We start from the raw sequence: 14,906 nt of genomic DNA on the forward strand, positions 1-14,906 counted from the left end.
GAAACTGCTTCCACATCACCAACACTCTTTCAAGAGTATGGTACATCATATCAATATACACATATAAAGATAGATAGAAAGACCCACCCACATCTCTCACCTGTGAATGGAGGGAATAGCCAATCAGCTCTCACCGAATCGACCGCCCAGATGGCTAGATTTACACATGGTACATGCTTGAGAGCCTCATTGGTATGCATTGCTGTCTACACTATCGCTGATCATTCGCCAATAAGTGATGAAACCGGTCTGGTAGCTGAGGGGAGTGTATAGCATTGGGATTGTCGTGTGGGTGCTATGTGTGAACGTCTTTATCGTTGTTGAGGAACTCTGGGAAGGGTTTGAAATGGCGTTTAGCACGTGCCTTGCGTAAGTCTTCTTGGGTTGCTTTATGCAGCTACTTTGGCTGGAGGAGCATAGGAGGGATCAATTATATATATATATATATATATATATATATATATATATATATATATATATATATATATATATATATATATATATACAGCACAAGGTTGTGGGTAGCATCGTTGGCTGAAGGCGTGGCTGTGCCGCTGATGCAGTGCCCCGATTACCAGTACACTGGCACTCATTTTGCCAACCTTGAAAGGATGGCAGGTGAAGTCAATCCCACCTGGTGTTAATTCAATGGAAAAACAGGGGCTCGGGCTCGGGCTCAGTACCCTAAGATCCTAAGCCAGCCACCTGAACCGTTAAGCCAACACCAGGCTTAAAGAAAAACCAACATTTAGCATTGTGACCTACAAATAACATTTAATAATAAACTCCAAAGAGATTCAAAATGAATTTAAATTTAATACTTGGGTGACTCGATGATGTAATTTGTTAAGAGTTAGAGCGTTCGCTCTCAGTCGAAGAGGTTGGCTTTCAAATCCCGGCCAAGTCAATCGTTATATCAAAGACTTTCAAAATGCTGTGTGTTGCTTCCTTGCTTGATGCTTAACATTTATCAAGGAAAGAGTATGGACAAACAGACAGACAGAGAAGGGAGAAGAGGAAGGCAGAGAAGGGAGGAGAAGAGGAGGGCAGAGAGAGAGGAGAGGAAGGCAGAGAAGAGAGGGGACGAGGACAGAGAAGAGAGGAGAGGAGGACCAGAGAAGAGAGGAGCGGAGGACCAGAGAAGGGGGGCAGAGAGGAGAGGAGAGGAGAGGGGGTGGGTAGGAGAGGAGGGGCAGAGAAGACAGGAGAGTAGGGCAGAGAAGACAGGAAAATATCGCAGAGAGCAGAGAGGAGAGGAGAAGGGAGCAGAGAGGAGAGGAGAAGGGGGCCAGAGAGGAGAGGAGAAGAGGGCCAGAGAGGAGAGGAGAAGGGGGCCAGAGAGGAGAGGAGAAGGGGGCCAGAGAGGAGAGGAGAAGAGGGCCAGAGACGAGAGGAGAGAAGGGGGCCGAGAGGAGAGGGGGCAGAGAGTAGAGGAGGGGCAGGAAGAGAGGAGAGGAGGGCAGAAAGGAGAGTAGGGCAGAGAAGAGAGAGAGGAGAGGAGGGCAGAGATAGAAGAGGAGGGCAGAGAGAGGGGAGAGGAGAGGAGAGAAGAGGGCAGAGGAGAGAGGAGAGGAGGGCAGAGAAGAGAGGAGAGGAGGGCAGAGAAGAGAGGAGAGGAGGGGAGAGAGGAGAGGAGGGCAGGACCAGAGAGGAGAGGAAGGCAGAGAAGAGATGAGAGGAGGGCAGAGAAGATAGGAGAGGAGGACCAGAGAAGAGAAGAGAGGAGAGGAGGACCAGAGAAGAGAGGAGCGGAGGACCAGAGAAGAAAGGAGCTGAGGACCAGACCAGAGAAGAGAAGAGAAGGGGGGCAGAGAGGAGAGGAGAGGAGAGGGGGGGGCAGATAGGAGAGGAGAAGGTGGGCAGAGAGGAGAGGAGAAGGGGGGCAGAGAGGAGAGGAGAAGGGAGGCAGAGAGGAGAGGGGGCGGGGAGGAGAGTAGGGCAGAGAAGACGGGAGAGTATGGCACAGAAGACAGGAGGGGCAGAGAGGAGAGGAGAAGGGGGCAGAGAGGAGAGGAGAGGGGGTGGGGAGGAGAGAAGGGGCAGAGAAGACAGGAGAGCAGGGCAAAGAAGACAGGAGAGTATGGCACAGAAGACAGGAGGGGCAGAGAGGAGAGGAGAAGGGGGCAGAGAGGAGAGGAGAGGAGAGGAGAGGGGGTGGGGAGGAGAGGAGGGGCAGAGAAGACAGGATAGCAGGGCAAAGAAGACAGGAGAGTATGGCACAGAAGACAGGAGGGGCAGAGAAGAGAAGGGAGCAGAGAGGAGAGGAGAAGGGGGCAGAGAGGAGAGGAGAAGGGGGGCAGGGAGTAGAGGAAGGGCAGAGAAGACAGGAGAGGAGGAAAGGGGTCAGAGAGGAGAGGAGGGGCAGGGAGGAGATGTGAAGAGGGGTAGAGCGGAGAGGAGGAGGGGTAGCGTGGAGAGGAGGAGGGGTAGAGAGGAGAGGAGAGAGAGGGACAGAGACAGATAGAGAGGAGGCGGAGGGGGAAGAGGAGAGAAGTTTCTTTCTTTATCCATCCTGACCACCTAATTCTTCCCCACACCCATTGTTTGTCCAAGTCTCCCTTTATATTGTCCTTAAACTCTGCTATTGATGCCCCCCCCTCTCTACTGTTCCTCACAAGCCTTGACTCTGTATTCCAAAAAAAATTGTCATAGGTTGGCAACCATTGTGCAGGCTTGATGGGCCGAATGGTCTCTTCCTGTGTTGAATTTCCTTGGAAGGGACGTCATCTATCATATGGTGTGAACTTTGGTGTCATCTATCATATGGTGTGTCTGTCCGTGCATTCGTCTGTCTCCCGTTTAAGGTGGCTGCTTCCCGCGCTGCGTTTGGAAAGCTCAACATTCACTTTTGAAATGATGGGAGAACAGCCATGTTGATGTTAAATTTTATTTCACAACCAGAATATTTTGTCTTATCTCAACAAATGCAACCTCTGCCGCCCAAGGGCCGTTGACCATTATTTCATGGTCGGCGGTCGGTATAAGTAGCTCAGTGCTTTGGCTCCGAGTGAAATCAAGAGTGCAACACAATTAATTTTTTTTAAGTCCATGAAATAATTTAAATTTATAGATTAACTTAAACTTTTCCTTTCATTGGGGATGGGTACTTTTGCTCGTATTCGATAAGATGTCAAAAAAGTATAACAATGGAACTCCAACTGAAATGTTTTATTATTTGGTGCAACTAAATAAATCACTATTTGTCCCCCGACCCTCCACAAGATCAGACAGGGGACATTAAAATGAGCAAGTAAAAATGAGACAAATCTCACCGACCGATCATCTGCCCATGTACTTTTGTGTACGCAATATTTCAAAAACTATTGAACATTTAGCTTTCATATTGCAGATATCTATTCCTCATGGCGTTATCTCACCCTGATTCGATCACTGCTGTGATCGGCTGAATTCTGTTGCCATAGCAACCATCTTGGTAACTTGGCTTGTGTTCGAGATATTTCAAAAAACGTTCAGGATTTAGCTTTCATATTAGACAGATCTATTCCTCATACCACCCAAAAGATGGGGGACCAAGATTATAATTTCCATTGTTGTCTGTTCTTCCTTTAAAAAAATTTTCTTAAAAGCTGCCCTTCACGTCCATTCACGATGTCAAACCCCTCCATGTCATTACCCTCCCCTTCATCACACATGTTCTCCAAACCCCACCCATTCTCTGTGTTCCCCTCTTCAGCATCCCTCCACCACATATCACCCTTTTCTGCTTCCCCCTAACCAAACTGCATCACAACTCCCCCCACACCCACCTCCTCCCATCTTCCCCTTCGCCAATCCTCTCCCCTGCCCCACCTCTCTCAGCTTCCCTTCGCCCCAGCTCCTTTCAGCTTCCCTCTTGCCCCACCACCTGTCAGCTCTCTCCCTCTCCCCCTCCCTCTCTCTCTCGACCAACGTTTTAACCACCATCCCAACTCTCTCTTTATCTCTTTATCATATGTGTTGATTTCAACTGTCATCATGCCATTTGGCTGGGTGTTGGTACCTTTCTCACCAGTGTTGGCCCTGACAATGTGAACTCTCCAACCCAGATTTCTGCAAATGGCAAATCCTCCCTTCTGGACTGAATAATGCCTTCCCTAGTAATGTTTCCTCTTTGTCCTCTGCTCCAATTGGTAAATCTGATCATGTGCTAGTCAGAGTCAGCATCTCTCCGGCTATTCTCCTATGGCATCCAATGCTGCATCTACAAATTGCTTCCTGGCTTCCTTTACTCTCGTAGCCAACCCGTAGCTCTCAACGGGATCTTCTGGTCTTCTCTCCCTGTCCAGGATGAAGTGCCTCAAGGCAGTATTTTGGGCCCAGTCCTATTCCTGATCTTCATTAATGATCTCTTTGATTCTCTGGAAAATCCTTGTTATCACTTTGCTCATGACTCCACCCTCTCCCATGACATCCCTCATCCTTCAGATAGGCAGGCAGCAGCAAATTCTCTCTCTGCAAATCTTGATAGCTTGTCAAACACTTGGAATATAGCTTTCACTCCTGACAAGTCTCACACTCTTACTCTCTCTCCAAAAGGACTATCTGATGAACCCTCCCATCTTCTTTCTTAACAATACTCTTGAAGAAATGCAGTCTCTCAAAGTTTTGGGCCTCACTATCAGTCATGACCTTTTCGGGCAAACCTCCAAAGCCAGTCGCCGACTAGATATCCTCCATCGTGCAGTCTTTCATTGGCGAACCTAAACTTTTATTTACCGACAAGCCTTCATCCACAACTTGATGGAGTACTTGATCCACAACTTGAGTCCCATCTGGGCTGGTTTCCCTACCTCTCATCGTGCACAGCTTGATGTCGTGGAAATCAAGGCCTTCAAAATCATTGGAATCTCCCAGGATGAAGCTGTCTCTGGGCCTGTCACTTACACACCGCAGAGAGGTCAGTGATCTGTACGTCATCTGTCTTATACCACCAAGTCTCACTGTATTTTCCCTCAATACTGCTGTTGGTGTGTCCCACACCCCCTGCACCTCCCACTCTTTTTCAACGGTTCCTTTTGTTCTGTTACTTCCTGATCCATTCTGTGATCCTGCTCCTCCATGAGCCTCAACACTATTAAAATACAATTCCCACCATGGATTGTACACAGAGCTAATCCTTGTATTGTTCATGCAGGGCAGGCACCATGGAACATAGAAGCACCAACCGACACCTCCAGAGTTTGCTGCAAATGCAAAGGCATGTCGTCAATCGGGAGTTCTGGCTCAAACGTAAGTCGTGAAATGCATTCTCATTTAATGGAATGCATCGTGAGGGCTACAACCTGCCATGCAGAAGTGTGTGTGTGTGTGTGTGTGTGTGTGTGTGTGTGTGTGTGTGTGTGTGTGTGTGTGTGTGTGTGTGTGTGTGTGTGTGTGTGTGTGTGTGTGTGTGTGTGTGTGTGTGTGTGTGTTTCAATCATTCGGTCATTATCAGTTATGAAACCAATCAATTCATTGCAAACAGCTGAAGTTCCGACTTGGACTACAACCATATTTTGAGATATGTTCTTAAAATGAAGTTGCATACAAGGTACAGCATTTTCCGGTGTATAAAATCACGGCCGTGTATAAACCGCACCCCTGTTTTTAACCCTCAAAATAAATGAATATGTTGATCATTTTATTTTCTGATCTCGATCTAAATACGTTAGTACATTAACTTTGTTTGGAACAAAATTACAGAAGTATCAACATGCTTACTCCCAAGTCTGTTTAATTTCGTCTAACAGTCTTATTCTCATTTTCAAGAAGTTGAAGAAAGAGGAGAGGATACCAAGAAGTTTTTATTTTTTAATCTTATAAAGAGGATTTTTTGTTTTGTTTCTAGAAAAAGGAAGAAAAGGGATTCATCCTGGTATCGTACATATTTCTCGTGCTTGCTTTCCTCGTCGAAGACGGCACGCAACTTCTTGTCCAAATCTGGGTAGAGCACGTTCCCGTCACTGTCCACATCACTCTGCAAGATATCAACTTTTTGGATGAGTTGATGAGGAAGTTCTCCAAATCTTCTCCAAATATTTTGGAGAAAGTTCCCCAAAATCAGAAAGTCCTCCAAGCAGAGGCACACCCCTTTCTCACAAATATGTTTCCAAGTATTTTTGGCTTCTTTGAAAGCTTGGTGAGCTGTTTCATGCAACAATCCTTATCTGGCATGATACTCGTACACGTCCCGGCTGCCCCAATGGACTGCATTACTAGGGGTTTCTGCATATGCGCACAGAGCATACTGCGTGCAGGCATAATCAAGGGAGATTACATCATTTCAAAAGTCGTGTATTGTTGATCTAATGCATCAGAAATAACCAATATTGTTCAATAATTGGTTGTGACTGTTGTAATGAGTGGTTTAATGTATTTTTTAAAAACAATGTGTGTATTTACACATGCTAATTCAAATTGGGTGGCTAGTGGTCCTCATGTTTTCCCTGAGCAAAAACCACCTTGTACATTGCTGTTCTATTGCTCAGGTGCCATGTTAGTTCAGTGATTGAGTTCCTATTTCACATCATGCAGGATTTATCGAAACACCGACTTTTAACAGCTACAAAGCCATTCGCCTCGCAGTCCATGTCTGTATATCTTTTTTTTTCGCACATTGATTAATAATGCATTTGCAACATGCAGAAGTTGGATTAAATTCTGGATTATTTATTGCTGAAAAAAATGTTCCAAATAATCTTAATATTTTGCTTATCCATTTCTAAACTTAATCGTATTGATGCGATTTCAATAAATATGCAGTCCACTGCTGGGTTTTAATGAACGAATGAACCAAATTGCTTAACATCCTCAAAAATCTCATTTGCATCTTTCATCATCAAGCTTAGTGGTCTGTAAACTGTAATAACATGGATCAATCAAGGAGATTCTTGATGTTGTAATAAGAAAGAATTAATGTCTTATTGTTCCATTCAGTCTTCTGAAATTAATTTTGTTTTCATTATCAATCTCTAAATATATACATTCCTCTTTTCCAAATAGCAAACAACTTTGCTTGTCAAACTTTACTATGTATATGTGTGTATGTGTATGTGTATATAATATATATATATATATATATATATATATATATATATATATATATATATATATATATATATATATATATATACAGTATACATATATCAACATGTATGTACATACATACCAAACAGCATCCAATCAGTCTTCGTTTCATAATATTCAATTTGTCCTATTATATAATGTCATAAACAAATATATAATTTAAACAAGCACCATCAACTCAACTTCGAAAACATTAGGTTTTGACAATATTTTGGCTCAACTCATATAAATCTAATGTAAATATAGTTTAGCTTTACTACGTTTGGTTCTCGTGATGGGGAAGTAAGTAACGGATATGATTATGGAATCTATGCCCACAATTGGTGCAATGTTTGTTTGTTTTTTTTTGGACCTGTTTATGTTGGTTTATTTAGTTTGAATGCCGATTAGGGATAAACTTGTGACTTAAATAGCAAGAACTAAGGTCAGTGGTGAAAATACAGGGTACAAACGTCTAAATTTGACCTGCTTAAGTAACAAATCTCATTTATTCACATCATTCTTGATGGTGATGTACAATGTCTTAGAGCGTTGTACGAATTAAAGAAGAAGCGAATACTTCGATATCGTGCGGCTGGGGGCAGTAAAACGTTAAGAATGATGAAACAATTTTGTAGTTATAAAATTTAAATGTAGACACAGTGAATTAGCATGCATGATGGGAAGAGTTGTGACGTTGGACAAATTTATATTCATAGCCCTCAGATCAAAGGGACGTACGCGGCCATAAGTGTGACAGAAGACACAGGACAGAATAGCCAATAACAGTGTGATGTCGCTGTGCTGTAATAACCACTTCTGCCACCAAAAAAGAGGAAAAAATCACCTCCACAAGACGTTTTTAAAACACTTCTGCTGAAAAACAATGAAGAACGAGAGTTACAATGCTGCGCGTCAACAACTAACGGAACAGGAAGATTATCACTTCCTGCTCAGAAAATCAACTTCCGGCGTCACACAGAAAACGATTCAGCACAAAAAAACGTCGCTCTTCCGCATTAACCCCGCCCACAATTCACCCGGCAATCTCCGCCCACATCACACCCAACGATAAGTGTGACAGAAGACACAGGACAGAATAGCCAATTATATAACAGCGCGATGTCGCCGTGCTGTAATAAGCAGTGGGGTGGGGGTAAGCCTGGTGTTAGCTTTGTGGTTGGGGTGGCTGGCTTGGGGTCTAGAGTAACTGAGTTTGAGCCCCAGTCGGTCGTTGAATTAACACCAGGTAGGGTTGACTCAGCCTGTCATCCTTCCAAGGTTGGCAAAATGAGTACCAGTGTACTGGTAATAGGGGCGTTGCATCAGCGGCACAGCCAAGCCCTCAGCCTGCAGCCTTGTCCTGCATACAAAGGAGGAGGAAGTCTGGTGGAGGGGGTGAGGGGGGGGAGTGATGCGGTAAATTTTTGAAAAAGGAAAGGAGGAAAGTGAAGTTAGAAAAGGTGATGAGAGTAGAGAGAAAGGAGAATGGGAGGTGAAAAGTAAAGTAAAATAAAGGGACTGGAGTGATGGGAGATGTAAAGGCCATAAGATGACAAGGAAAGCATTAGAATATGTTCCCAATTTGTTTATAAATATAAAGGCAATAAAGAGAAGCAATAATTTTTGTGGCAAACTGTATATTGTCATGATGATCTCATGAAAACTATCATGTATTTATGTGTGCTCTTGCCCTGCCAGTGTTTATGAACACATTTGATTACATGGGAAGCATTTTTAGCTACATCGCCATTGCCATTCCAATATTCTCTGGCTTGTATGATGACCTGAGTCCAGCACAGCTGGGTGCATTGGTTAGCAAGGTGAGTACTGATTGAGCCATGAAATATAAGAATGTCACAGGGTAATGGGGAAGCTTGAATAATTTTTTCGAATTCGAACCTATTGTAAGTTAGGTGGACATAACGAAACAATCTCTTCAATCAGTGCCTTATTTGTACTGCATGACAAAATCCACAGTTCATTGAAAGTGAAATATCAAAGTACCCAAAGATATCTTCAAGTATTTTTCAAATGGCTATTAATTTATTAAGTGTCCGCTTACGCAGTTCGTCCTGAGGCACATTTCACTTTGTGTGCATCCGAGAATTAAAAATAAGTGAAAAAAAACATATATATTATATGTATGTATCTTCTAAAGCGTGTGCGTGTGCACGCGCGTGCGTGTCCTCCATTACTCCAAAACCATAAAACCTAGCAGCCTGAAACTTTGCTTACATAATAAGGGAACTCCAAGCAAGTGCATGACTGAAAATTGGATGCTTGGGTTAATTAAAACACCCCTTTTGAAGATAATTAACGGCCTTATTAAATTACATCCTTCATCAGGCGATCCTTAGCCACCTCGCTCTCTGGGGTCTCAAGGCGTTTTCTGGGTAACCTTGCTGGGGTCTGAAGCCGCTGTGTTTTTTGGCCTGCTCAACCATGCTTTGACTTGGAACAGGCCACAACAATTTCTTAATGATAGGTTTTTTTTTTCACTTTCCTCACTCATATTATAGAATGCCTGTTCATCATAGCTACGAATCGCTGTATACATCGCTTTTGTTTTTTCTATACATCTCAAGTTTTCAAATTAGTAGCTTGGAGCGATTTCATGAATCAGATGATACGATTTATCACGATCTACTCTCACGGACTAATTAAAGTATATCATCAAAATATTATTTCGGTTTTGAGGATCGGATATCGTCCGGACTAAGTAAGTGTCAAAATCTGATAATTTAAAGAAATAACGAGTCTTATAAATAAGCTGATATACCTACTTACTTTAAGCAAGCAATGCTATGTTCCCTCCTTCTCCATAAATACACAAGAAAATGTGAAATTTCCAAAGCATTCAACTTATCTTTTTATACTGTTTGGAGAATTCAATTGAGTGAACAAAAAATTTAGGAACATGCCAAAATTAACGAGCTTCTTTGAGCAATATGATTTAATGCATTCATGGCGAGACCTGACACGCTCTATCCCCCAGAGGGACTGCCGATCCATAGCATCTGCCAGATTTGTGTCGATATTTTCGGAGGTTTCGTGAGGTGCTCGAGAGGGAATCAAAGCAAATCTGGTTAAAATAAAAATGGACATTAAAATAAAAGTTATAAGGTTTGTGCGGATCCCTAACCGATGTCCCATGTGACACGTGCACAGACGAGCAGGCGAAATGGCAGATTTATTACTATTTCATTAACTGCTGTGTGTGCGGTGAAGACCAGCTTTAAAGTTAAAGGGATCCTTTATGGTGTGCAGCGACACCCTGGCCAACCGTTCCTCATCAACCATTGAAATTGAGTGCTTCATGAGTGCTTAAGCCACTTGCCGAGTGCCCATTGTCAATAGCAGTAGCGCGCTACGTTATTCAGAGCGAGCGGTCCGTGCTCCGTCACCCTGAGCGAGCGGCGGTCCGTGCTCCGTCACCCTGAGCGAGCGGCGGTCCGTGCTCCGTCACCCTGAGCGAGCGGCGGTCCGTGCTCCGTCACCCTGAGCGAGCGGTCCGTGCTCCGTCACCCTGAGCGAGCGGTCCGTGCTCCGTCACCCTGAGCGAGCGGTCCGTGCTCCGTCACCCTGAGCGAGCGGTCCGTGCTCCGTCACCCTGAGCGAGCGGTCCGTGCTCCGTCACCCCGAGCGAGCGGTCCGTGCTCCGTCACCCCGAGCGAGCGGTCCGTGCTCCGTCACCCCGAGCGAGCGGTCCGTGCTCCGTCACCCCGAGCGAGCGGTCCGTGCTCCGTCACCCTGAGCGAGCGGTCCGTGCTCCGTCACCCTGAGCGAGCGGTCCGTGCTCCGTCACCCTGAGCGAGCGGTCCGTGCTCCGTCACCCTGAGCGAGCGGTCCGTGCTCCGTCACCCTGAGCGAGCGGTCCGTGCTCCGTCACCCTGAGCGAGCGGTCCGTGCTCCGTCACCCTGAGCGAGCGGTCCGTGCTCCGTCACCCTGAGCGAGCGGTCCGTGCTCCAATAACCCTGAGCGAGCGGTCCGTGCTCCAATAACCCTGAGCGAGCGGTCCGTGCTCCGTCACCCTGAGCGAGCGGTCCTTGCTCCATCACCCTGAGCAATTGGTCCGTGCTCCATCACCCTGAGCAAGTTCTTGTGAAATAACACCCGATTTCCGAGCCGTTTGCCGAATCGTGTTTTCGAAATTACTGAGCCAAATGTTTTTCCACCCGTCACACTCAGCTGTTTAAAAAGAATAATGTTTGTGAACATATCGCTGAAATGTGTATATCAATGCAACGTTGTTTTTTCAGTGAAAGCTACTCAAGGTTTCTGGGTTGTATGTAGTAAGTACTGTAGTTGGTAATCACACTGACTCCAACCTGCCGATTCCTGAAAAATTGCCCATGTCGACCAAGCAGCGCACGCGCGCGCGCGCGCGTGTGTTTGTGTGTTGGTGTGTTGTGTTCATAATGCATAGCACCTCTCTGCTAACTCCCCTTCACCCACTTATCTCGCTCTTTCTCCCTTTGTCCCATCCCTACTCGACCCCCTCCCAATACAGTGCAGCACCATCCTCCCACATCTCCTCTGTCACTCTCCCCTCCCCTCTCTCAGTCCCTGTATGTCTCTGGACATATCCAGACGGTGATTATGTTTGGATGGTGTTTGTCTCTGGACTTGTCCGGGCAGGGTATGTTTCCGGATGTGTCCGGCCAGGGTTTGTTTCCGAACATGTCTGGGTAGCGTTTGTTTCCAGACGTGTCAGGGCAGGGTTTGTCTCCGGAGGTGTCTGGGCAGGGTTTGTCTCCGAACGTGTCCGGACAGGGTTTGTCTCCGGACGTGTCTGGGCAGGGTTTATCTCCGGACGTGTCCGGGCAGGGTTTGTCTCCTGACGTGTCTGGGCAGAGTTTGTCTCCGGACGTGTCTGGGCAGGGTTTTTCTCAGGACGTGTCCGGGCAGGGTTTGTCTCCTGACGTGTCTGGGCAGAGTTTGTCTCCGGACATGTCTGGGCAGGGTTTGTCTTTGGACGCGTCCGGGCAGGGTTTGTCTTTGGACGCGTCCGGGCAGGGTTTGTCTCCGGACGCGTCCGGGCAGGGTTTGTCTCCGGACGTGTCTGGGCAGGGTTTGTCTTTGGACGCGTCCGGGCAGGGTTTGTCTCCAGACGTGTCCGGGCAGGGTTTGTCTCCGGATGTGTCCGGGCAGGGTTTGTCTCCGGATGTGTCCGGGCAGGGTTTGTCTCCGGATGTGTCCGGGCAGGGTTTGTCTCCGGATGTGTCCGGGCAGGGTTTGTCTCTGGACGTGTCCATAAGGCGTTTGTTTCTGGACGTGACCGGGCAGGGTTTGTCTCCGGACATGTCTGGGCGATGTTTATGTCTGGACTGGAGTTTGTCTCCGGACATGTCCGAGTGGTGTTTGTCTCCGGCCATCTTGGCTCCGGACGCGTCTGGGTGGTGTTTGTCTCTGGACAGCTTGGCTCCGGACGCATCCGAGTGGTATTTATGTCCGGACTGGAATTTGTCTCCGGACTTGTCCAGATGGGAGTTTGTCTCCGGACCGTATTTATAGTACGACTGGTAGAAAATGGATTTCAGACATTATTTTGTTTCCATCTTCGCTGTTATTCCATGCAGAATCATTTTGATGAAACGGTATGAATCATAATTAACACTCCACCGCATGTCTGCCTTCCCTTCCTCTCACCTCACACTGTCTTCCCTTCCTCTCACCTCACACTGTCTTCCCTTCCTCTCACCTCACACTGTCTTCCCTTCCTCTCACCTCACACTGTCTTCCTTTCCCCCACCCTCCTCTCTCCTTTCCCCTTCACCTCTTCACTCTCCCTGCTCTCTCTCCCCCACCCCTCTCTTCCTCTTCCCCCTCTTTTTCTCCCTCTCCCCTTTAGTATACCATCAGCGAAGCGACAGGTGGTATTTGCTTGTAATTAATATTGAAATATTTTTCTAACCACTGACTGACTGACTGATATTAAAAATCGGTGCCTTCTGGGTGATAGAGAAAGCTGAAATTTTGTGTGCCAATGGACATTGAAGCCGCAACACCAGGAAAAATCACCGAACCATTGGAAAACATCCTTAAATGAAAATATAAGAAAATGAAAATAAATAGATGAACCATCGAATGCAACTGAGCGATCCGAGACAATGGGGAAACACAGTTCATATGATCACACAATGTGTAAGTACACCCCACTGATATTATATAAAGCTCTTTCTAATCACTGACTGACTCCCTGACTGATATTAAAGATCGATGCCTTCCAGGTGACGTGGAAAGTTGAAATTTTGCGTGCCGACAGACATCGAAGCCTATACACCAAAAAAAAATCATAGAACCGTAGGAGAGTATCCATAAATGAAAATATAAATAAATGAATTAAAAAAACAAAAATCAAATGCAGGCGAGTGACCTGAGACAATGGGGAAGCACGGTAATTTTGTTTGCCAACAGACATCGAAGCCGATACACCAGGAAAAATCACAGAACCATCAGAAAGCATCCGTAAATGACAATAGAAATAAATGGAAAAAAGAAAAGAAAAATCAAATGCAGGTGAGTGACCCGGGACAATGGGGAAGCATGGTAATTTTGCATGCTGATGAACATCGAAGGCTATCCACCAAGAATAATCACAGAACCGAATGAGATTAAAGAGGATATGGGAGTTGGTTCCACAGATAGGAAAAAGAGAAACGAATGAGTGGAGGTCAGCAGTGATTCTGGATTTAGGTAGTTTCACCAGAAGAGGGTTGATGGTGGATCATTTGCACCTTACAGAAACCTGAGGGGGACAATGCACGGAAAGATCAGAGGGTGCAAGACCAGAAAGGAGGCAGTAGGAGATGGAGAGACCACCAACCTGTCTATGATGGTGAAGTCATAAGCCCATTGACTCAGCTTCATTGCAGGAGATTCCAATAACCTTGATAGCCTTGCTTTCCACGGCGTCAAGCTCAGCAAGATGGTAGGCAGTTGAGCCAGCCCAGAGGGGAGAGCAGTACTTCATCAAGCTGCAGATGAAAGCCTTGTAGGTGGATAGGAGTTCAGGTGTGCCAAGGAAGGACTTTGTTCGACGGAGGATGCTTAGTCTGCGACTGGTTTTGGAGGCCAATTTTGAAACTTAGTTTGCTCAAGAAAGATCATGGTTGATAGTGAGACACATGAGTTTGAATGACTAACTTCCTTTGGAGGATTGTTTAATCTTCTCTTCTTCTCGTACTCACACTTTGTCTTTTCATTTTCTACCTCACGTTCATTCCTAACATCTTATGTAGGCTCACCACCACTTCATCCAATATAACCTTGCAATTCAAAACCTGTTTCTTGTCACTCTGTCCAACAAAATATAATCAATCTGGCTACCATGACATCCACTTATGTCAGTCAATAGATCTTCCATGTTCAAAAGTTTGAAAACGTATTGCTTACCAGCAATTCCCAGCTGCATCAACATATTTCTGAGCCTTCAACTTGAACCTTTCAGTGTAAAAATAGGACCGCATGTCTTGAAGCTCACCTGGATCAGGTGCAACAGTCACTCAAACCCCCCGCAGACCCGCATAGACCCTGATTTTTTTTTTCATGCCATGATTTTTTTTCTTATTTTTTTTCATGCAACTTTGGTACATCACGGATGATGAAGTTGTGGTCAAGTTTCATCGAAATTGTGTGTGTAGTTTTGGAGAAGAAAGCAAATACCTATTTTGGGGTGTCAACTCCTCGCCCCACCACCGTAAACCCCCTTAATGAGCGCAAATTTTGATGCGGTCGATACACCTTCGTTCGGCATCAGATGTGAAGCTTGTGACCAAGTTTCATCAAAATTGTGTGATTTGTTCAAGCAATAATGACTGAACTGTTTACGGACTGACTGACTCACAAACTCACTCAC

General features: G+C 45.6%; 1 protein-coding gene across 3 annotated transcripts in view; it reads left to right on the top strand.

Moving 5' to 3' along the window:
• ABCD4 (ATP binding cassette subfamily D member 4) overlaps nt 1-14,906 on the top strand; it is a 120,839-nt gene that overhangs the window by 44,997 nt on the left and 60,936 nt on the right. For all 3 annotated transcript variants that reach the window (XM_085888106.1, XM_085888105.1, XM_085888104.1), the window contains exons 8-9: nt 5,135-5,229; nt 8,746-8,867. In XM_085888106.1, coding sequence (XP_085744232.1) covers nt 5,135-5,229; nt 8,746-8,867 — 217 coding nt within the window. The remainder of the gene's footprint in view (nt 1-5,134; nt 5,230-8,745; nt 8,868-14,906) is intronic.

Source organism: Eptatretus burgeri, chromosome 7 (assembly GCF_056783735.1).
Source record: "Eptatretus burgeri isolate ZD-2024b chromosome 7, Ebu_testis_v1, whole genome shotgun sequence".
Lineage (NCBI taxonomy): Eukaryota > Metazoa > Chordata > Myxini > Myxiniformes > Myxinidae > Eptatretus > Eptatretus burgeri.